The sequence below is a fragment of the Amphibalanus amphitrite genome, unplaced genomic scaffold, assembly GCF_019059575.1.
Source record: "Amphibalanus amphitrite isolate SeventyFive unplaced genomic scaffold, NRLGWU_Aamphi_draft 001250F_arrow, whole genome shotgun sequence".
Taxonomy (NCBI): domain Eukaryota; kingdom Metazoa; phylum Arthropoda; class Thecostraca; order Balanomorpha; family Balanidae; genus Amphibalanus; species Amphibalanus amphitrite.
Window position 1 is genome coordinate 158,364 of NW_024882743.1, and position 23,905 is coordinate 182,268.

The following is a 23,905-nucleotide window of genomic DNA, read 5'->3' on the forward strand; positions in this document are numbered from 1 at the left end:
AAAGATCCGGATCTTTCGGTGCCGGGAGACCGCCCGTTGCGACAAAGGAGGGTGGAAAAGCGTTATGTAATTGTTTGTCCGAAGTTTGAGTAAGTCTCTCGTTAAGAAACGTATAGGAAGCATATTCTTGCACGATCGTTGGGCGGGTGTTACGTATTTGCACAGTCATGGTCATGCAGCTGTATTTCAGTGATCTGATAACTCTAGTGCCGCCGTTATCCAGTCAATTGGTCATCTCAATTTCCCGTTTCGCTCCAAGCATTATGACTTTGCAAGTTGCGACTGATATCGACTGCAATCCTTCCCAACAGTTAAAACCATCGGGGCAGACAAACATCATTCCGATGGAAGATTACATGCTGGACAGTTGAAGACGTTACTTTGTGCAAGTGATTTTTTTTTTTTGAACTAATCAGTAGATGTGACTCAACATTTCCGATGCCTATTTAGAATTCGCATGGCTGTTAATCCCCATTTGTGCCCCTGCTTTCTGCTGTCCTATCCTACTGAGCGCGTATCTGGCCACATGTGACCCCTCTAACCCCTCTGACCCCCTCTGACCACACACGACCCCCGTCTGACCCCGTCTGACCCCGCGGTCGGCAGGCGGCGCCGTACCCCGGGACTGTGTCGACCACACGGCTGACGTGTTCCTGGCGATGAACCGGGCGAACGCGGGCGACCTGAGCCGCTGGCTGACCGCCGTCCTGGCCCAAGATGACTTCCCCACCCGACGAGTCAACGACGCCGACAAGAAGATCTTCATGAAACATGTGCTCCAGTGAGTGGACATTTGGCTTATCTGGCTGGGAGGCAGGCTAACTAACTCGGGGTGCTGACCTCTGGTATGAGCATTCATTGCCAAAACAGTATGTGGGATGCGTGTTTTTTTGTGCGTGTTTTTGGTGTTTCATAATTTCACCCCTCGAACTGTAGTCTCCTCGACAGGAAGTCAGTCATGTTTTCGTTTTACATTTGTCGAAATCCCATTTTTGCTGCGCGAGCCAGTCGCGGCAATTCTTTGATATTCTCTTTTTATGAGCCACGTGAGGATTATCATTCCGTTGACTGCCTTACCGTGGCTATGACGTCCAAAGTGCCGGTGTTAATCCATGAGATGTTCGTCTGCTAATCCCTGAGATGTTGTCTGCTACTCGGCGAGATGTTGTCTGCTGATCTGAGAGATGTTCGTAATGCTGTGTCCGGTATCTGACGCCTGTGTCTGTTCTCTGCCGCGCAGCAACCGCAGCAACATGACCTTCCTGCGCGGCAAGGTGGCCATATTCAGCCAGCAGTGCCGCGGCCTGTACGGGTCCGAGTACGCGGCGGCGACACTCAACACGGGCGACCCGCCCTCCGTCTGAGGCGGCGGGCGGTGGGAGACCCGCCCTCGTAGCGCCCACGGAATGGTGGGCGCGAAGAGCCAAAACATCGCTGGGTAAGGTACAAGCAGGCCAAACCGGGCCAAACTGTGCGAGAGCTGCAGTTATCAGACCGATCTGAACTACCTACTTCACTGAGCACATATAAATCATCGTGTATAGGCAGTGCGCAGTAATAGACGAACAACGATCGGTGTTTAATGAACTCCTGTGTCTGATCGGGATTTGTGGCAGCATGGTAGCCGTTACATTCTGAGGTTATATCCTCTCACTTCCTACCTTCGCCCTCTGCCGAGTGGTCGCGCTCGGTGGTAGGATAGTGTCCGTAATTGCAGGGTAGCGTTCAAACGGAGCGACTTTCACGATCTGATGGGCTTTTAGACCTCGCGGCTCGTGTGCCGGGCACAGCTCCTCTCGTCGCCGGAGGCTGTCGGTGGCGGAGTCGCCCATGTCGCGTCTCGGGCCTGTCTGGGGACTGTGAAGTGTTACCTGTGTTCGGCGGGCGGCAATAGCCGGGTGTGGGACGCCGCGTGTTGTCTGTAGTGCGCGGAACGCGCCGGCCCGCTCGCTGTATTCTGTGATATTATTTACAATGGCCAGAGGAGCGCGGCGCCACCGCGCCGCGCGGCACGTGGCTTTTCGTACGTTTTAGCGCTTTATTTGACGATGCGCCGTTCATTGATTTGTAAAATACACTATCTGCCCGTGATTGTGCTGTTTTGTACTGAAAACTGGCGCTTTTAATGTTTCCCGCACATTCTAAGGCACATTCTAAATTTTGCGTTTCTGTGTTCCAGAAATGAATTGAATATCGTATCATACCGTTTGATATGACTAAACGTTTGCAAGCTATTGTTGATTTGAATTATCCGCTAAGCCTGCAACACAGTTGTATTCTTGCCGAGCATACGGACTAAGGAACTGTTATTCTTCTCTGGTGGGCGTCCTTATCATGCCACGTGGCTTAATCTGCCGTTAGTTTTATATTTAGAATACAGTGTGGTTGGGAATCTTGCTGACAAACATGTGGTCAGCAACGTCAGTCGTGTTGTGAAGAGATGCTAATCAGATTAATCATACCTACCATGAGCAGAAAGAATACCTCAAGTGTTGTATCCTTGTAATCACAAGGTGCTCTGAGCAGCAGCTTTCCATAGCTGGGTTTGGTGTGCTGCAGTTATTGTTGGTCTGGAAAAAAATGATAATCCATGAGACTGTTAACTATTTAATTATTTTAACTAATGATGCCTATTTTATTGTATTAACTAATCAACACATTTGTTTTTATTCCTACAAATTGAGCGCCAGTAAGGCATTAGCGAGGGAAATATATTTCATAACAAGCCACTTTTTGGTGTTGCGATGCCGAAAATACCCCGGCCACGATATTCCTCCGCGTAAAAATGCCACCGCTTTGTCATGCAGCGTAATGCCGCAAAGCACAGGAACCGTTGGCCTGCAGGTCTGCTAATTTTACCGAGATCAGCGCACGGCGCCTCGTTTGCGCGGCCCGCCCGGCATGCCGACATCATTCATCCGAGGCTGTTCCCATCGCGGCGAGCATGGCATCGCAGCGAACGACTCTCATAGTCGACGCCTAACGGTCCTCCATCAGATACGGCCGACCGCAAGGAGCCTTATCCACGGCGAGAGCTCGACTCCGGTCCGGGCGACTCGTGAGTGGCCGCCTTCCCGGTCCTATTTTCACCATCTTAGTTCCACCGGTGAGCCTCAACATCCGTCTTATGCAACTTACCGGCCGCGTAACAAGGCGATTACGTCCGCGGCCGCCGCCTTATCTGCGGCACGTTTCCGCTGCGCGGCCGTGTAAACAGCGGCCCACTCATCCTGACATGAGCGTGAGGCGCGCGGTTACCTAAGCTCGCGGCGGTATGATTCACCAGCTGTCGGACGTCAGTGAGCTGTCACTGTTGATTACGAGCCGCCCCCGCCTCGGCCCCGGCCCCGGGCAGACGTCAGCCCTGGGTCCGGGAGTCATCTCTGGCCTCTGCAGAAGTTTACGGCCGTGACGGCACCGTCTCGTGACAGAATGAATCATGCCCCCATCCCCACCGTGCCCTTTCCGCGCCCCGTTAGCCAGTGACTGTGAAGTGTGAATGGTGGCCTGCCGGACACGTGCTCTACCAGGCACCACTCCGTCAATGGGCGGAAAGTGCCGAGCTAAAGCCTACCAAGTGTTCACGCGAGAGCTGTCTCACTCCGCGAAACGCGTTCATGAATGGCGCTGTTCATAATGTTTTATGAGTGCTCAGGTACCTACTTCATACTTGCAGGTTTTCCTTGGCTTCAGATACACGAAAGAAATAGTAATAATAATAAGATAATTTCGAATGTCGCTTTAAGAAACCTGTATTTTTGGAGGCAAATCGATAATCGTCGATAATTTGTAACTTGCAGGACATCCTATTTTTGACCCACTGATGGCCATGGGCCTCCTGATCCCGAATTACACGAATTGATCGAGCCCGTTTTCACCTATCCGTACCTATAATCTATGTATTGGAATGGAATATAACTATGAAACGCACCGATATGAGCAATTCGGAACTGCGGGAAATCACTTCCAGATAACTGCTGTTGCAGATAACTTCCAATTTGTGATCACGGGCCAGGTAGCATTCATGTCCAAGTATTATACCACGCTCCCTAAATGTGCACGTATATACACGTATGTACATAGTTACATGCACTGTACATACCTTACATACAGGTCATTACGTGAGTGGGCCGAGGGCGAAAAAGAATTCTTTCGATCGTGTTTCCACAGTTTTAGTAGGGCCGTGTCCTCGGTACCTTCTGCTGTAGGTGTACCGTGTTACGTGTGGTAACCCCCCCCCCCCCCCCGGAGGTTTTTCTTAGCTACACGCCGAACCGTTTCAGATAGCCTGCTCAAATTTTCAGTACCACTACCCTATGGGGCATCTTTTGCGGCCAGATTTACGCTAAATTGGAGATTGCTTCACATTGGTAAAAATGCCGACTGACCTGACACACTGATGGATTGTTTTATAATCATAACTGGCTGATTTGACATTGGCACAATGTCCGTTGACCTTTTCAAGGTTACTAACCCGGCAGTTGCTGGGGTATTTCGCCACCCACCGTTTGCTGGGGGGGGGGGGGGGGGCGTTAAACGCCCCCAGCCGATAACTCGAGAACCAATAGGCGCAGCGAAACGCACGAGGCGGCAAACGAAAGAACGCGACGAGACGCTTCAGATGAGTACTTTAAAGTTGAATTTTGAGGTCACAGGTCGGGTCAAGGTCAGGTCAAACACCTGAAATCGGGCTTTCAGTAGCATGGACTTCAGGACTTCGCAATGGGCGCCTCTCGTCATAAACTCTGTCAAAACGATGCACAATCCATCATATAAGGCCTACAAGAGTGTCAGCTCCATGTAGGGGTCAGTCAAGCATAGGTCAGGGTCAAGGTCAGGTCAACCAGGTAGGCACATATCCTCGAAAATCAAAACTGATATTCGCAGCCTGTGGCACATGTTTTATGGGTAATTTGGGGCGTAGAACACGATGGTGGCATTCATTTTATCATATGTGTACGTGTTTGGCTCAAAAAGTTCAATTTAAGAAATACATGTATCATGGTCGTGAAGTAGTCACGAGAAATTGCCAAGATTCAGTTCAAGATTTTGGAAAATGCGGAACGATAATCAATAATCGAAGATAGCCATTTGATTGTTCATGGCATTGGCAGTCTAATGGCGTTCACGGCATGTCTGTATGTCTATTCTGTGATTTTATATGATTTTTTGAACATATGCCGTTTTTGGTCGAAAACTCAGAAATCATGACGTCACTAAAACCTCAATATCTAAAAAATTTCCGACCGATTTTTTTTTGAAACTTTGTCACAATAAACTTCAATCAATTCCCTACAGGTACCTAAAATTTGGCGCGCCTGCGGCGCGCCATTTTTATGCTATGGCCCGGCGAAAAAAGTGGGGGCGTTTAACGCCCCCCCCCCAGCAACTCGCGGGCTAAAGGTCAAGGTCAGGTCAGTGACCTCGGTTGACCTGTAATGACTTCTTGCACTTGTATGCCTTTTCGGGGTATTTTGATGCCCTGAATTCGAATTTGCTATCCATTTCAGGCATCGTCGGTTGTTTCTTGTAGTTCATTTTGGGTCAGGGTCAGGTCAGTGACGTCACACGCCTGACGCGACCCAATGCACAAATGACCTTGCAGACTTCCGATGCTCCCAACGCATCATTTTTAGAGTTATGACATCGAAATACACACCAAACGATAGAGAATTGATCAAGGATCACGATAGTGAAGGTTTCAAGTCGATATCTCTTACCGTTTTGCTGCAATCGGCGCGGAAATCTGAAAAAGTTAGATTTTTCCGAAAATTTGACCTTTGATCGGTCATAAGTAGGTCAAATGTTGACCTAGGACCAAAAAATATACCACCAATCGCGAGATCTCGTTGAGAGCCATCCGTTGGTCTTTTCCGCTAAGCTCTACGACGCTCCGTTTTCAAACGCCAGGGGGGTCGCACCCCCCCCGCCCCTGCATGGGCGAATGTGGCAAAATACCGTTTACGGGCGAGGGTTATACGCAAAAACATAGATAGGTATGTAATTATGCATGTATGTATATACCTACAGCCAATCTTGAAAGTACCGCGCATCGGTGCAGTGGATCCTCAAGCGCGACTAATGGAGGACTGCTAAATTTGAGTCACCGACCCAATTGACCTGTGGGATGGTAAAGATGTCAATTGGTTCGGTGACTCAAATTTAGCGACCTTTCCTCGGTCGAAATTGATGGATCCACCGCACCGATGCGCGATACTTTCAAGACTGACTATACTTACAATGTTCATTATCCATCACTTACCCCGTTTACATGAGTCAGCGAAAATGTAACAGTAACAGAATGTAACAGAATGTAACAGTAACAGAATGTAACAGAAAGTAACAGATTCGTCAAGTCTATCACATTGACAGGAACGAAAGCGACCCTGCTAACATGTTGTTTAAAGTTTTGTTAACCATGTGTCAGAAAGAAATGTACCATATTTTTACGGAACTTATTTTGGTATGAGGCTATACGTCCTTTATTTAGTATGGAACAGGAACCTGAAGTCCGCTCGTCGGAACCCACTACCACTCTCCGGATACCGCCCGGACGTCGCCCGTCCCTCATCTTTTAGAGTGTGTGTAAGATGTTCACGCTCAGAGTCGCTCAGGTGTCGCACGTGATCAGTGTCCGTCGCCGGTGGCCGGGCCCTGCCGTGTGATGTCCGCTGATGTCCCTGCAGGGCGTGTCGGCTTCACTTTCCGCGGCGGTTCCGCTCTGGATCAGAGTGGGCGCCGTCCGGTCTCCCCGCGGCACGGTTATATAACGGCGCCGGGGTATATTTGTGACTATGTGCGCCCAACAGCCGGCCACATCCGTCTCAACTATCGATCCGGATGTCTCGAGACTGCCCGCGGGGTTAGGTCACCACGTGCCCGGGACTCTGCCATGGCGCAATGTCGACTCGGCGGCACGGCGAGCACGTGGCCCGGTCGCGTGCGCTCATGGAAAGTCGGCGGTGTCGGTCGGGCATCACATTCCGCCGATACTGCGCAGCAGTACCCGGGATGACCCCTTCATATCGTACGAACTTGCCACACATTCACTGACGATGAAATGCTTACCTTACAATATTACGTGACGTTATTGAAAAGTTGGAAGCCGGGCGGTGCAGGTTCAACTTGTCGGGCTGGTCTATTGGTGGATACTTCCACATGTTCGCATGGCCAGACCTGCACGTTATATAAGCACGGGTAAGACCAAGTCTGGTCTGCGGCTTATGATTCACCGGACCTGTTCTCAGCGGTTACATTATTGCCTATTGGATTGTTACCGCGTAGGTACGACAATGTGTCACATTCCAGAATGTGTTCAGCTGGGCCGTGCATGTCGGGCTCCACGTCCACTGGGCTTCCCGATATACAACACTCGCTGCCTTTTACTCTGAGGATGATCCTTTGCTGCTTAAATCACGTTTTTCTCTGCAGCTCTGTGTGTTGTGCTGAACAGAGAGCAAAGGAGAGTGAAATTATATATGTGTGCATGAGCTTTGAAGCTACAACATCTATATGCTACACCTATTTGTGCATGATTTGTGCGGTACAGTAGCGGCGGAACACCTTCAATTAGGGGGGGGGGGGGGGGGGGCACTGCCGACTTTTGGTCCCATTTTTTCCATGCATTGCCCATAGGGCTAATGCCAAAATCAAAGGGGGGCACGGTGCCCCGGTGCCCTCCTCGTTCCGCCGCCTATGATGTAAGCGTGCATGGTGCCCGAATAACTTCCCGTTAGGCGGCACGGGCGGACATCGATAGCAGCGCCTCTATCGGTCACTAGGGAAAGCTGGGCTGTAGGCGACGAAATACCGGCTGAGTTGTCACACGTTGAATAGGTTTATAGCCATCCGTCTTGTGAAAAAGTTGAACTTTTGCCTTTAATATTTCTACAGGCAATTTTAGAAGTGTCTTCACATGGCTTACAAAACCGTTTAGATTATTGTATTCACTTCAAGCCTTCCCTATTGTTCTTGATGATGCGGGAACTATTTCTAATTAGTGTTTCTAGCTTAGTAAAAGAACATACTGTGCAAACGATGAAAAAAACATAAGTGGAAGATTTTAAATGCAATTTTCTCTAACAATTAATGGTAAATTCTCTACATATCAAGGAAAAGGTGCATGCTAACTGATAATTTAAAGTTCTTGGGGCCAGTTGTTTTCTTCTTTTCTTGCGTCGCCCCAATGGCCGCGAATACACTTGTGATAACGCCTATCGCACCAGAAGCCTCGTCCGCCGGCGGGTTAGACTGTGCCGCAGTGCGCCGCCGCGCCGCCCGCCGGGATGCTGCACTCTGCAGTGAGTGCTCCGGCCGGTTCGCCCCGCCGCCGGCGCTGCACTGGCGTCAACGACCGGGCTGGGCGCTGGTCACCGCCGACCCGGCAGACTGCACTGCACTCTGCCAGCAGTGCCAGTCACCGGGCCAGGCAGGGAGCGCGTGAGACGGGCACACAGAGGGCAGAGCTCCAGACAGACATGTAGGCGGAGGAATCAGCCGGCTGGGGACGAAGATGGCGAAACAAGCTGACGAAGACGGCAAAACAAGCCTATGATGACAGTTATGCCTGTGGACGGATAACACTTAACCAGCAAACGGACGAGCAAGCGACGAGACCAGTTGCCAACAGCAGAAATTTCTAGAGCGCAGGCAAAACCGAAAATTTATGAGCCGGAGAAGGAGGACCAATGGAAGATGGACGAGGTCAAGTCGAGATCCAGCTGCTCGAAAGGATCAGGTGAGCTATTGTGTCGCACATGATACATGTTCGAGTACGTGGCTAATAAGGTGCAGTTTGACGAGCTGCAATGAAGTTGCGTTTCAGTTTTAGGGTCAACCTGCTGTAGCAAACAGAAAGAAATTGCTTAGAAATGCATGCCAGTGCGCTTAAGCTCAATTGTATGCAGGGGAAAGTGAGGTAAGACGGGCACCTTAACTTTGGAGCCATTTTTCGGCCGGTTAGAAGCATCATAGAAACGGGAAACTGAGTGAAAACCTTTTTTAGATGTTTTACTTCCATTTGCCAGAAGATGAGACTTAGACCTGATTCAACGAATAAACTGCAGCTATTTTTGCAAAACCTTGCAAAACCCCGTCTTAGCCCACCCCATGGGGTAAGACGGTCACATGGGTATGGCAAGACGGCCAGCTTCCTTCACCGACCAGCACAGCTCGCAACAAATGCCCGCGATTAGCCGCATTGATACAGTCGCTTGTTGGTCTCAAGTGCTTCGGAAATGGCAGTATACGAGATTCGTGCAGAAGGCGTATGCTCGTATATAAGCCCTTGTTCAGAAGCCATGTATAGAACCGTTTTTCACATTCATTATTCAAGAATAAACTGTGCCGGAGGAATATTGCTAACATGTCTGTGAGTATCGGAATCGAACATATTCTTATTAGAAATGCTTCTTTCAGGTGCTTCTTTCAGGCTCTGATAATATACAAAACAGGCATATAAGCAATTAGTGCAGCCCTAGCTGATAGCTACTAAGAGATACACTGAACCTAATTTGACCAAATCTGCACCTAATCTGCACCGAATGTGCACCGAATGTGTACCAGATGGCCGTCGTGAAAACGGCTATTATGTATTGTATATGCATGTCATTTGAGGCGAAACCAGCACACCATGGGCTGAGCTTTACTGTATTCGGAGTTAGTGTCATTCTTACATGGTTCGTGTTGAAAACAGAGAGCTAAAATGTGTAACCGTTAGCTGAAACCTCTTGAGGTGTTCCGTTGCAGCACGTGCAAAGTCCATTAGTCGCCAGGTGCGGCTCATTGCGGTGCCGTTATCCTGGAGAGATTTTCAGCCGTTATGTTTACTTTTTAATGCTCTAGTTTATCCCGGCTCTTGATTCCCACACCTGGCAGGCGAACTAAGCGCTGTGTGCAATTCATAAAACGGCTTAAATTACTTTTTTTTGCACGCCGCTTGATCTTAAAGCATTTATTTCCCTTCCTCATTGGGATGCACGCGATGCCAATCATCAGTTTAACGGTCCAATATGCTGAGTTAACGGGGGCAGATTTGAGCAAAAACAACCAAACCTACTCAGTTGTACCCATACTGTCACCCATACCCTACTATCACAAATGCTTTGCACTTTCATATGCTTCCCCCGCGTTTGCAGATTCTCTGTTGTGTGGCTGCAGCCTGGCGGCAGGCCGTTCTCGGCCGTTCCGGCGACTGGCCGTGCTCTCGGCCGCCGTGCTCTGGTCTCTGGGCGTGCTCGTGGTCGTGCTGCGCCGTCCCGACTCGTTGGACGTGCTCCTTCGCCCCGCCGCCACAACCATCAACGTCATACCCGCCTGCAAGTGAGCCTCAGAGTTTTATTGCTTCCGTAATGAGCTAAGAAATGGTTGCGTCGAAAAATAACCGAAAGCTTCCCTACGATATACGTAGCAATGCAGATCACTACCGTTCAAAACGCAGATTGCATATCCAAACGCAAAACTGTGTGGCATTTCTACTCTCAAACATTACACTCGTCACATGTCATTTAAACAACTCGTATAGGTACAATTGTTCAACGCATGCACATCGTTGGGCTGTGCACGAAGCCTGGCGGTGAAATGCAGTCCCTAGAACTAGTTTTTATTTAATTTGGTGATGATGATCAATGATCATAAGGTGATGATTATAATTATTTAGAAGTCGCACATTTGTCTGAACTTGATTCTTCCCCGGTACTTTGGTGTTCCATCTCCCCTGATAAATCGAAAATATGCCATCCTCCTGCCATTGGCCCCTGCCGATAACAATCCTCGATCCACCCCTGCCCCCGGCCCCCATCCCCCCCCCCATCCAGCCCCTCACTCTCGCGGTCTGTAGGCGTCCGCCCGTTCCCCCTTCCATCTCCCCGCCATAAACACACATGGTACGCGCCTCTTGATTGGCGGACTACATCGTGGTGTGATGTCCGATGACCTATCCGGTGACGCTAGAAATGGTGCGAGATTGTGCAATGTGTGATTCGGTGCATACCGGTCGAAACTCGAAGACTGTTCTGGACGCTCCAGGGTCGCTCAGTACTCAGTGGGCAGTGCCGCGCGCGGAAGCGGTCGGTGCGAAGCGTCTGTGCTCACGCGGGTGGTATCTGTGCTGCTGCAGCCTGCAAGGGACCGACGTAACGTGCGTCATGAAGTGCCAAACAAAGTGCCGTGCACTAATCTGCAAACAAGACAACCGGGTGTATGTCGAGCTACTTATTAGCATGCTCTTCGGAGCTGGATTTGGCATACTTATTGCCATGAACTTAAAGGACAGCCAGACCAATTTTGAAGAACATTACTGTCAGGCTAATAATCTGCAGAAGGCAGGACTGGACGTGGTACATGAAAACTTCACGAATCCGTGTCAGTCAGAAATAGTGCTCGATTTCACGATTGACGATATGAAGTATCCCCTGCTGGGAACGTTGGGAACGCAAGCCACCCTGGGCCTGCTTCTGTTCCTAACCGGTGCGCTCGCCCTGGCTGGCACTCGCCTGACTAAGGCCGCGCTCATGTGGCCTTGGCTAATCGTCAACGGACTCTGGGTGATCTGTCTCATCATCGAGATGATCATTCTAGGACGATTCGGTTTAAAAAACTACGCTGTGATTCTGCTCCCGTTTGCCCTGATCGCCGTCCTTTCTCTGGCGGATGTCGGCCGCTTCACGCGAAACATCCCCGTGGAAGTCGGAGCGTACCAACAGAAACCCATGCAAAGTGAAGCTCTTCCCATGCAAGAGTTGGGAGATGACGGCGCCCCCGCCGAGGAGACCTCCGGAGCGGTGTGACGTCATCATGACGTTACCAATCAGAACATTAGGCGGTGCGTATTGCTCTGCGACCTGTTATCTAGACAAGAAAGAATATAGTCTAGAAATACTTTTAATCAACCGTTAGCTGCAGTACCATGTATACCCATACCTAACCAGTAACCAGTAGCAGCCTTTCCTATGGTCACAGTTTTACCGTTTAATATTTGTGTGGTGTGCTGTTTGTGTCTTGTCTTAGCAATGCGCAGTGACTATGTGTGCTTGTAGTTACCTTCACCGTATACACTTGCAAGGTGCACGTGCTAATGGTAAATTATCGTGGTACCTACAGTGAATTTACACATATTCCCTATGCTTAAATATATTGTACACGGAATGAGCATATCATAATCGTACCTACTTCTTGCCCCTGCATTTTCTAATTTTCCACCACACATGTCCTTGATTTAGCTTCCTCATGCTGTCAGCTGCTGCGCTGATTGATGTTTCGGCTGATATCCCTGACCCGTATACATATACTCGTAAGTCGTACGGATATGGGACACCAGCAATTTTTCATTGGATTTACCCAACATGTTCCTTGTGTAATATATGGTGCACGTATCCAAGCTTTACGTGTGTTCCTCGCGGCACCGTTGCATATCGCATCCCTTACACTAGCTAAGTGTTCTGCATTCTGCACACACCGGTCAAGCGGGTTGTTTTTCACGTCCAACACTGCTGACGCAATATTTAGTCAGGCCGATACCACTGCAGGCTGCTGGTGCAATGTCCAAGTGAGAAATTTCAGAGTCAGCTATTGTGACAGCATAAGCCAAACCCACATGTCACATTGCGTCAGAAAGCCAAGCTGCAAATGCCTTTCGTGCATGGCCCGTGAATGTTTTTGTGTTCGTTATAAAGTCCATGAGCAGATCCTATGTTAGGTAGCAAAATACCAGAACGATACACTTCAATTTATACAAGAACGCATCGGTAAATCTCTCACGGAACATGTTACAGCACCGCACCAGTCACAAATGTGGCCGGTTTTCCTCCAAGCGCGGACTTAGCACGCTCTGTGGTTGGTTTTGCCTCTGAGTGCCGGTTACACGCGCTCGGTGGCCGGTTTTGCCTCTAACACCGCTCTGACACCCGTTTTGCCTGGTCCGCAGCCTGAGTGCCAGCGACGCTGCTGTGCTGTTCGATGAGCGCGACCTGGCCATGTTCCGGTTCGTGTTTGACTGGCTGGAGACGCCGACGGCCCGGTGTGACGACCTGCGCGTCTTCGGCGACAAGCTGGTCTGCTTCGACGCGCCGACGACGCTCAGCTCGTCGGACGCCTGTCTGGTGTACTCGTTCGGTCTGAGCGGCGACTGGGCGTTCGAGCGCGACATGGCCGCGCTCGGCTGCGAGGTGCTGGCGTTCGACCCGTTCGCCGAGCGGCGCCAGGACGCCATCACGCTGGGCGTCCGGTTCCGGCCCGAGGGCCTGCTCCACCAGAGCGGCATCCTGGGCGGCAAGCAGATGCTGACGCTGGACGCGGCGGCGCTGTCGGGCCACCAGGAGATCCCGGTGCAGTACCTGGCCGTGGACGTATCGGCGCGCGGCGAGTACGGCCTGCTGCAGCAGCAGATCACGGACCGCTACCGCGGCGAGTTTGTGCTGCACCTGGTGGAGCAGCTCTGGATGGAGGTGCACCTGCCCAGCTCCGTCACCCAGCTCCCCGACATCCTGGCCGTGGACACGCTGGAGCGCGCCTTCCAGGACCTCGGCCTGATGGGCTTCCGACTGGTCTACTCCGCCCCGGACCTGAGTGAGTCGGCCGAGCTCTACTCGTACCCGGGCGTCGACAGACCCGTCTACCTCGTGCACCACGTGCTGCTCGTGAGGATGGGCCCCGACATCTGGTCTCGCCGCAACCGTGCTCAGCTCAGCCGGCTAGAGAAGAGATACGGCTAGTCAGAGCCGCCCGTTCAGGTTGTTGCAGGCTGGGACGGTGGACGAGGGGCGCGTGGGAACTTTGAATCGAGTTGTACATATAGTGATGACTTTAATTAAGATAAGCGTGAGGCATCCGCGCCGTTCGCGATGTCTCTGTGTCAATGACACTGAGTCATTTTGTGGTAAGTGTGTGCGTGAACTGAGCATGTTGCGTCAAGTGGCGCAGAATAAGAGACAGTTTGACGAATACCATGGATAATAGCAGTTGACGAAATAATTGTCGATAGGACGTTCCACGAACTTTTTGGCAGGGTCTTGCCTGAAAAAAACATTGGAGAGATCAAACCACCATTGATACACCGTTAACGTGATCACATTTTTTGCATATATGAACTGCCATGATGACGTAACAGATTTTTGTTCAACTTTCTCAGCCGGCCTGTGTCTCAACATAGTGGATGCCCCGATGCCCCCGCTGACTCACAGGTTGTGCCTTGTGGCCTCGGTAGCTTAGTTCATTGATGTATTGCGTAACGTATGTTGTGGTCTTATTATCCCTTTAGCATTGTTCCTCCGCTGGTTGAGATCGACTGTTAAATGCATTACTACAACGTTCCGACTTTGTGTCACTTTTACATGAACAAAACAAATGCACATTTTAAACGGTTTCGCAGCCGATGCCAAACACAAAATCGGCATTTGTACTGCACAGTTCACGTGCAGATGCTGGGCAGCTGCGGCTGCACTGAGTGGTTGTGACCGGTCTCACTGGATCCAGCGGCCGATAGGTGGTGAGCCGGTGCCAGCAGGCTGACAGGCGCTGTCACAGGGGACAGTCGGTGCAGCCCCAACTGCCGGCCGCCTGTCACCCTGACAGGTCCCGGGTGACCCGAGGCCAGTAATTGCGTCAGTACAGACAATACGCCGTGTCATGCTGCATAAACACGCTTGAAAGGGGACACATTTGAAACCGTGACCATGGATTAACCCGCGCCCCACTGGGGTCTGCGTATAACACGCCCTACTGGGGGGGGGGGCTATTCATAGCCCCCCCCATCCTAACTCCGAAACTACTGGACCGATCGTCAAAATTCAAACGGCGTCTGATAGCCCCGGAAAAACTGTCGAGCGAAACCTAATTTCATTGACCTCAAGGTCACCGATGACGTCACAGGTCAGGTCAAAGTAAAAATTATTAGCATTTTGCCTTGTTCACGTTTTGGGCTCTGGCCGCCGTCTTACAAGTCAGATCAGGCTCATTTTTGGATCACACACTCGGGAACAGATGCTCTAGTTACCCTGAGGGTACCAAACTTGTACTCTGATTTTCAGGTCAAGGTCAGGTCATCACAGGTCACGAAAATATTATATCATGCGTCGGTCACGTGACACATGTTTTATGGTCCATTTAGGTCAGAGATTTCGAATTTGAAGTCGTCTGTGTCATTCGAGGTCATTTTGAGTCGAATTTAGCTTATGTTAGGTCACTTTCAGGTCAAAAAGGTCAAATTTTGAAGTTGAAATTTTTCAACAAAAAGGTGTCTATTGGATGCAGTTTGAGCTCAGGAACACGATGGTGTTATTTATATTGGCGTACGATGTCAAATACGTGGCGAAAATTGATTTGAAAAATTAATTATTGTGAATTTTTTGCAATAATGCGTAAAATTTGGTCATTTTTGAAGATATTTAGCTAAAACTTGCTAGAGTTAGTCATCATAATGCGTTCTATCACATATATTCCGGTTTTTTTCGAAAAGTCAAAAACTTTTTAAACGTAAAAATATAAATTTTGGGTATTATTATATTAAATTTTCAAAATTTTCAAAATTTCGAAAATCCGAGATGGCAGTTTGATAGCGCAATCTATTCTGAGTCCTCTCATGCAAAGAAATTGGATCTAGCTTAAAAACTGAGCAGCGATTGCCGTGGTTCAATGTTTTGCGTCGAAATCGGCCGAACATGACGTCACTCTGACGTCATTTCCGGCCGACCTATAGTAGGTACGAAGTTCACATTTTGACACTAGATGTCAAATTGATGCAGCCTAAGGTACTGAAAATTTGGCGTTGATACGTCAAGTGGTTTGGAAGTTATTGCAGAAAAACGGGAGGGGGGGCTATAAATAGCCCCCCCCCCCCAGTGGGGCGCGGGTTAACCCTCGCCGGCCGAGGGGGGGGCGGGTGCCGCCCCCCCATAGGGTTTTTTTCGCGATAGCTCCGAACACGCTGGCGATAGAGAGCTGAAACTTGGCATACCTGACCTTTGATCCAAGCCGGATCTTTTGACACCAACCGCATTTTTGGGTCAGGTCAGGTCACTGACCTATGACGTCATAAGTGAACCTCTGCACGGTCTTCAGATGTCGCAACTTCGCAACGCCCTCACTGCCAGAGGAGATGTCACAGGGAAATGAAACTTGCAGGATCTAGTATCCATTATGAGTCCCACAACTTGTATATCTCGGATTTTTCCTAAAGGTCATATGAGGTCAGGTCATTTTCGTGACCTCACCATTATAAGTCAATGGGGAAAAATGAAAACTGCTATTCTGGCGCCGGGAACGATCTCCAACTATCTCAAGCACACAGAATCGTGATTTGATGCACTCCTTGCAAGGTTAGATGCGTCACTTTTGCAATGTTGACCTTGCGTGACGTCATTTATGACGTCATCAAGGTCATATTAGTTTTTCGTCAATAACTCTTGATCAAATTGAGCTAGCGAGTTGGGAAAGCCACCAATGGACTCAGGAAGACCTGCCGAATCGAATGATATGCGACATGACCTCTTTCGACCAACTTCGTGACCTGGGGGTGCTGACCTGACCTTGACCTGAGGTCAACACCCCAAGTTGACCTGACCCGGACAAAAAGTATATCATTCGACGTGCCTGAGCGAGACGAACACGATGCTGCCAAAATCGGCGCTCTGGGGCCGTTTTTTGCGAAGTTATTCACCAAAAACTGAACCGTACCTTGGGGCACTTGACCTGACCTCAGAGGTCACCGGTTGACCTAGGACCTTAAAATCGGGTACCAATCTCTGCGTCTCGTAACGGCGCACACGCTCGTTTTTTCCCCGACGCGCTAGCTCCACCAGGGGCGAAACGGCGAGGGGGGTCGTACCCGCCCCCCCCCCCCCTCGGCCGGCGCGTATGTAGAAAACCAATAGGTCCGGCGAGGGTTAAGGCACGTGCGTGCATATGTATAAGGAGTTGATCCGATATTTCGTGCAGATGTCTCGAGGAGCATTTTGGTTTAAATGATTTCATTTTGCAGTCGGTTGCCTGTTAGCACACTAGTGAACAGTTATGATCAATACCCAGAAAAAAGGCAAAGGAAGCATAAACAAACATGTTTGTCAAATAACACGGCATGGTTTGCACGGATAATATTTGTCGGTTTACAATGATGTTAGCTTTTCTGCTTCGATGAAATGGATGTTATTACGGAGCGAGCGAAGCGAGCGTAGTCTTTCCTTAGATTAACGGAAATTTCTGAGTATGAGCGGCCGGCCGGCCGGCCGTGGTCACGCTTTTGCGAGGCTTATATCTCAGCAACCACTTGACCGATTTACACGCAGTAATTTTTGTAGGGTAGCTTCATTCCTTCTTCCAAGTATTGGACTATTCCCGATGCATGTGGGTGACCCCTTATGCACGTGCCACGTGCAAAACGAAGAGGTGTCAGTTTTGTAATTGTTGCAATATCTCGGTAACTACTTGGCCGATTGCGCTGAAAGTTGGCATGTAGGTAGGCACCCACTAGGCACTGCATATACATGTGCCAGAGTTGGGGTGCTGCTGCACGTGCGCACGTGCAGGGGTCGTTTCCAGATCTCGGGAACGGCTGGACCGATTGCGCTCAAATTTGGTACACGGTTAGGGACCGGTTAGTAGGGTGCCGTGCACAAGTCAGTTGGGACCCATCTTGCACGTGCGCACGTGCAGGGTGCCACTTCCAGATCTCGAGAAGCTGGGCCGATTGTGCCCAAATTTGGCACATCGCTAGAGACCAGTTAGTAGGGTGCCGTGCACAAGTCAGTTGGAGGTACCCCTTGCAATTTCGCACGTGCAAGGCCCACCCTCTCGCTCGCTCCGTTAGTCGCCCCAAAAGGCGTTATACTGGTATATACGTAGCATCGGCTTCTTTACATTAGCATATCACATGCGGGCGCTCTACATATGTAGACTTTCAGATGCCTAACGGTTTGAAAAATGAAGAACAAATTGACGTAGTAATCCCTTGGTTATCTCGTAAAGGGAGGCGGTATAGATAAATGAGAATAGCACGTGGTGTTGTAAGTAAAAGCTATACCTACATAGGTACCTATGAGTTAACCCTCGCCCTGGCAGGGCATTTTTCATAACACGGCCTGGCAGGGGGGGGGGGGTCGATGCGACCCCCCTCACGATTGGCTCTTATGGCATATAGAAACACTAAATTTGGTAGGTAGGTTAGCCCCCTAGAGTTCTCGCCCCTGTGCAAATTTGGTTGCTCTAGGTCATTATTTAGGTTTTTTTGGGGGTATAAATGTAAAAATTTCGCTAAAAACAGGTCAAAAGTTTTCGCTTATAACTTTTGATCTAGATAAGATAGAGCCAAAAGCAAAGCACCAGTGAACTCAGCACGTCAAGGCGCGTCGAATGATATGCTCTTTTGCTAGCTTACGTGTACTTAAAGTTTTTCTTAATTATTAAGTAAACTTTAATTTATTAATTAAGTTCAAGCATAGACCTCTGTACACCAGAGGTCAGAGGTCTATTGTTCAAGTTAACCAAATTGCATCATATCGCACATCATTCGATTCGGCTGATCACCAGGAACACAATGACACCAGCTCTAGCGTCATTATGTACCAAGTTATTGGCAAAAACGTCATTTGACCTCAGGTGACCTCATTTGACCTGACCCAAGGATAAGTACACCAAAAAAAGAGGCACCAAGTGACCTGCTGTTAAGTACTGTCGTTTCAAAGCACAAAAGTGATAGAACGAAGCGGATATCTCCAGTATTTTCCGAATTTATTATTTTCCTATAGGCTTAACATTACGACGTAATGACCTCTAACTGATCTCTGGGCCCGATTTCACCAAGTGAATATATTCTTGGTGTACTTTGGAAAAGTACACCGACAAAGTACGACGATAATACTATTCGGTTTCGCCACAGGAATATATTCAATACGCCCGCTTTACGTACTTTGGGAGCCACCGGCGCGCATGCATATATCTTTTTTTTTTTGTCGGGGACATGCAGTCACTATATTTTTCCGTATTTAAAGTCGACGAGCTTAAATGCTCAGATATACAATATTATGGAAAAAATTTCTAGCTACGCTAATAAGAATTAAATTTGCTGATCATACAAGAGGAAGTACCTAAACAAATATTGTTAATAATGCTCTTGATTTTTGCTGGGAGCATGACATTCCAAAGCCAAAAATGTAAACAATCGGCAGCAAGCCGCGCAGCACAGTTGACGTTACTGGCGTGTGTGGGTTTTATTGGATTTTGAATTGATATTAATTTTTTCTTCCAAGTTACTTCTCATTAGATATTGCTTCAATATTTGTTCACATCTTCTACGCAATTCTGGAGTGGTTCAAAGCAAATATAAATAAAGTCGAACAAGAAATGGCATTACTTGAGGCACCTGTCTTATACCTATCTAACTACCGATCACTGACGATAGCAAGGAGCACGGCCGACTAGCCGACAAGTTATCTGAAATATTACTTGAATCAAGTTTTTAAATAATCGAAGGGTCTACCGACGACTTCAAACATGAAGAATATTTCGGAATCATTCGGCAGACTGAACCTGAACGGAAGCGGGAAGCCGGTGATAAATTGAATCATTTGGCCACAACACACACAAAAAAATATGGACATTGGACAGCATATGGGTACTGCAAAGAAATAGCAAAAGTGGGCGATGAAAACGAATGTAAACGAATGCGTTGTGACTTGTGATGCAACATGCTGGGCATGTCAACACGGCGTTGCTGGACTGAACTTCAGTCCTTCCTCTCGCCCTCGCCAGTTATTTACTTCCTCTTCGGTAAAACGCTGTATAAAGAGCACGGTGTAATAATCACGGTGAGATAGATTTGTAACGCTTTTGGCCTTTTGTGTTATCAAAATACAATGTGAACTGTCGTTTTTTTAAAGTGGAAAACTCAATGTAATCGGGAATGCGAATAAAAAAAGGAATTCCCTTTTGTGTTTCTTCATGATGGGGTGATTTTAATCGCAGTGATGCCACGATGAGATAAGCCTTATACAAATAGCTGTTCTGGGGTTTAATTTCAATATAAGCCCTGACACACGATACCCTATATATCCAGCAAGAAATAACCATTATGACATCAAAAACTTTTTGCGTAGCCTGTGGCATGTTTTTATCATACGTTGCATCGACGAAGTCATTAAATTTGTAACATTATCATACCAAAAAATTGATGTATGCCAAGCTGTTTCTCAAAGTATGCCACAAAAAGTAGCATACTTTCAATGCCAGCAAACTCGGCAAACAGCTGTTGAAAAAGCAGATCGGCGTACCAGAAGTACCTCAAATGTAATAGCATGCCAAAAAACAACGGACTTATGCAGTCATACTTTGTCTTTGTCTTGAATAAGTATCCCTGTACGGAGTTTAGTGAAACTGAATATGTCATAATATGCCAAAAGTGAATATGTACGCCGCCGTAATGGAATATATTCACTTGGTGAAATCGGGCCCGGTGACATCCAAAAACCCGAACTATATGTTATACAACTCGGTGAACTTAGCACATCCTGAAAGTTTGAAGGAAATCAATCAAAAACTGTGAGTTAGACAGGTGCATAAAGAAAATTGAAATTTGACCATGACCTTGTACCGGTTTTTCTGACCTGGTGACCTGACTCAAGGTCACTCTGACCTGAAATTTTCAGGTCATATGTAAAAAAGTTGCCACATAGGCTGTACCAAATTTGGCGGCGCTACGCTATTTTCGAAAAACCTTAATTATTATTATTATTATTATTATTATTATTAATTATTATTATTAACCTTAAAAACCTTAGAGGGGGTTGCATCGACCCCCCCCTGCCAGGGCGAGGGTTAAGTGCAATCTGTAAAAGGAAAGAGAAGAGAAGTTAACGTATGCATCATTTTTATACCTATATTCATTTTAAAAGAAAAAGCTTCAGACGTTTCGATAAGTATTATTATCTTCGTCAGAATAAATGGCCTCATCGTTTCGCCGCACAACACAACACATACGTGGCGCACATATCAACATGAGCGTGATAAACATATTCGTGCACGTCCAATAAAATGTACGCATTAAAACAGAACAGGAAATTCAGACAATATACGTACTACGCGGTCTCCTACGAACCGAAAACGACTCAAATTTACACACGATGACATACACGCCTGTTCCATAATCACCAGATCCCTCCGGCCGCGTTGCGGCTCCAAATTTTGTGAAGACATTTTAATTTAAGATTTTGTGGTAGGCTGTGCCGCCTGGCGGCTGTGCCCTGCGGGTCAGTCTAACTCGTCGCCAGCCGACACCAGTTCATCCTAGCGCTTGTTCATTCCCACACAGACACAGCAGGATTACTGGCCCTTATCGACGACAGGTGGTTCTGGATGCGAGTTTACAGACAGCCGCCCGTCTCACCCACATAGCACACACATCGACACACATTGCACCATATCCCATATATCACATTTACACTCCTACACCCAATCGTTCGGTCATAAGTGGTGACACACCCATGTCTCGGTCCCTGCACTACCTCCCCACTCGCATATGTCCGCTTACAAATGACACCTGTATAATGCCAATATATATATATTCATTTTGGTACTTATAAGTACCAAAATGATGTAAGCACTTGCTAAGCCGTCATTTTCAGTTTTCAACGCTAACGCAACTTTAAAGTGAGATATTGACAGCAAGACGCCATGAGTTGGGTGAATTGTTTTTCATTTATATCATAGGAAATTTGTGTTTTATCAAAAATGGCCATACCTATTCGGTTAAATGTTATATTTAGCCGTTAACTGATTTACGCACATTGAGGCACACATGGATGCCTATTTTACCTAAGCTTCCATTGTTTCTTTGTTGACGATTAATGACGATGGATACTCCACTTTTGGTTTGCCGCATTTCTACAGGCAATGGCGACGTCACCATTGTTTTATTTGTGACCACTGCTATCGGAATAATGCACTCTACTCGGCTGTCATGGTGACGCAGGAAGCGAAAACATCTGAAAGTATCTGAGCGGAAACAGCTCCGATTATTACGCCGTCGACTGTCGAGTCGAGCACAGACGTAAGAAACAGCAACGGATCAGCCGATGAAGTTTTACTGAACAATATCCGCCATTGATGTTTATTACAGCCGAGTGCCGACTTGACCCGCTCGACTACGACAGTGCTAGTTAGATCACGTGGCCCGGTGCACGTGCGGTCAGCAACGACTACGCTGAACGCGCCACGTTGCGCGAGCACGTGAGTTCTTGTAAGGCGACCGATTGCTCCACGACTGAAGAGGTGCACCGGTGTGTTATGGGGTCACGCGCGCCAGTAGCACGTGGACACCAGTTACAACACCATGGAGGCAGCATTCCATGACCAGGAAAGCGCGAAAGGTTGCCTTGCTACGCCTACGTCGGTGAAAGAGTCGAGATAGGAGTTAGCCAGCAGTTCAAGAGATTGCACGCATTGGAATTTAAAAATGAGCTATAAACTATGAAGTTACGATCTTCAAAACAGCGATTGCGAATTTACCTGCATGATTGCGAACTTAAAAACAAATGATCTGCTTTAACTTCAAGCGTCATTTGTTATCCCTTCAAAAATGTTTCAAGAAGTAAGGCATAATTTTACCTACAGCTAAGGGGTACCTACCTAGTAGGTAGTGGTGTCATCGGAACTTGAACCTTCGGAACTCCGCTTTTGTCCAATGTCCAATGCGGAATTTGATTGGACAATGACAACAGGCTTTGGACAACATTAGACAACCACTTGCTTCACATCACCTTTTTTTATAGAGTAATTGTATAGGTATAGCATTCATTGTTTAACCCACGAGCCGCTGGGGGGGGGGGCATAAAGTTGCCCCCCTTTACGTTTTGTGAAATATCTCCGAAACCTGATGAGCTACGAACGTGAAACTTGGCATAGCTTCAAATGAATACCTAGGCAATGTTTGAGGAAAGTTTGGTGGTTGTAGCACCTAAGATGACGTCACAGTGACGTCATAAATTTTTGTCGTTTTCCGATATGGACCGTTTCTGATGACGCTGAGCATGAAACTCAACTGTAAATGAACTAGACAGCACCTGCTGTCATCCTAAAACATCTAACTACACTTCCATCTAGTTCCTGACCAATAATCGGCCCTTTATATTCGGTCCCATATATCTGATGTATCGTGAGGAATATGAGAGCCGCAAATCTATAATTTCACTTATGACGTCACTGTGACGTCATTTCAAATGGGATCGACACCAAATTTGGACACAACCTCGGCTAGGTATTCAGGAAGATGTGTGCAACGTTTCGCTTCTCTATCTCTTCGCGTTGCGACGATATCGTCGCAGAACGCAGAAGTAAAGGGGGGGGGCAACTATATGCCCCCCCCCCAGCGGCCGGCGGGTGGCGCGGAGGCCCAGCGGCCGCTGGGTTAATTGTTTTTGAATGACCTCCTTAAAAAATTATACTTTCATTCATGCATTTCTTTTTTAGATGAAAAAATCAAACAAAAAAATATATGAATGAAAAGTATAATTTTGTAAGGAGGTCATTTAAAAAGAATCACCAAAACGATTTAAATGTCTTACATTCAGTAGGTATGAGCACTAATTTTGATCTAAAATAAAAAATACATGAATAAAAATTATAATTTTGTAAGGTCATTCAAAAACAATTAGGCTATCTAAATACCCACTAGAGATGCCCTTTTTGAACCCGCGAACCCGCTTTCTGCGGGTTTTCAAAACCCGCAGGGTTTTTGGCGGGTTCGAGAAGCAAAACTTGTCGTGTGGTGGGTATTTGGCGGTCAGACTTAAGAACCTATTTTTTTTTTTTTTAGATGCAAAACACAATGCCAAGTGCATTTGCTCAGGTTAACAATACAATATTCATCAAAACAACTTTTAAAACAGAACCAAATATAAAAATATATCAAGGAAGCACATTTCAA

The 23,905-nt window shown here is 47.8% G+C and overlaps 2 protein-coding genes across 8 annotated transcripts in view; both read left to right on the top strand.

Annotated features, from left to right (window-relative positions):
• The window catches only part of LOC122371497 (importin-13-like), a 31,953-nt gene extending 29,862 nt beyond the window's left edge, over positions 1–2,091 (top strand). For all 7 annotated transcript variants that reach the window (XM_043347869.1, XM_043347873.1, XM_043347871.1 and 4 more), the window contains exons 18-19: positions 607–781; positions 1,241–2,091. In XM_043347869.1, coding sequence (XP_043203804.1) covers positions 607–781; positions 1,241–1,364 — 299 coding nt within the window. In that variant the 3' untranslated portion in view covers positions 1,365–2,091. The remainder of the gene's footprint in view (positions 1–606; positions 782–1,240) is intronic.
• A 6,157-nt stretch (positions 2,092–8,248) lies between these two features.
• LOC122371499 lies at positions 8,249–14,307 on the top strand. The gene is made up of 3 exons (XM_043347876.1): positions 8,249–8,737; positions 10,137–10,320; positions 12,923–14,307. The coding sequence occupies exons 1-3, from the start codon at positions 8,695–8,697 to the stop codon at positions 13,707–13,709; spliced, it is 1,014 nt and encodes a 337-aa protein (XP_043203811.1). The 5' UTR covers positions 8,249–8,694; the 3' UTR covers positions 13,710–14,307.
• The last annotated feature ends 9,598 nt before the right edge of the window (positions 14,308–23,905 follow it).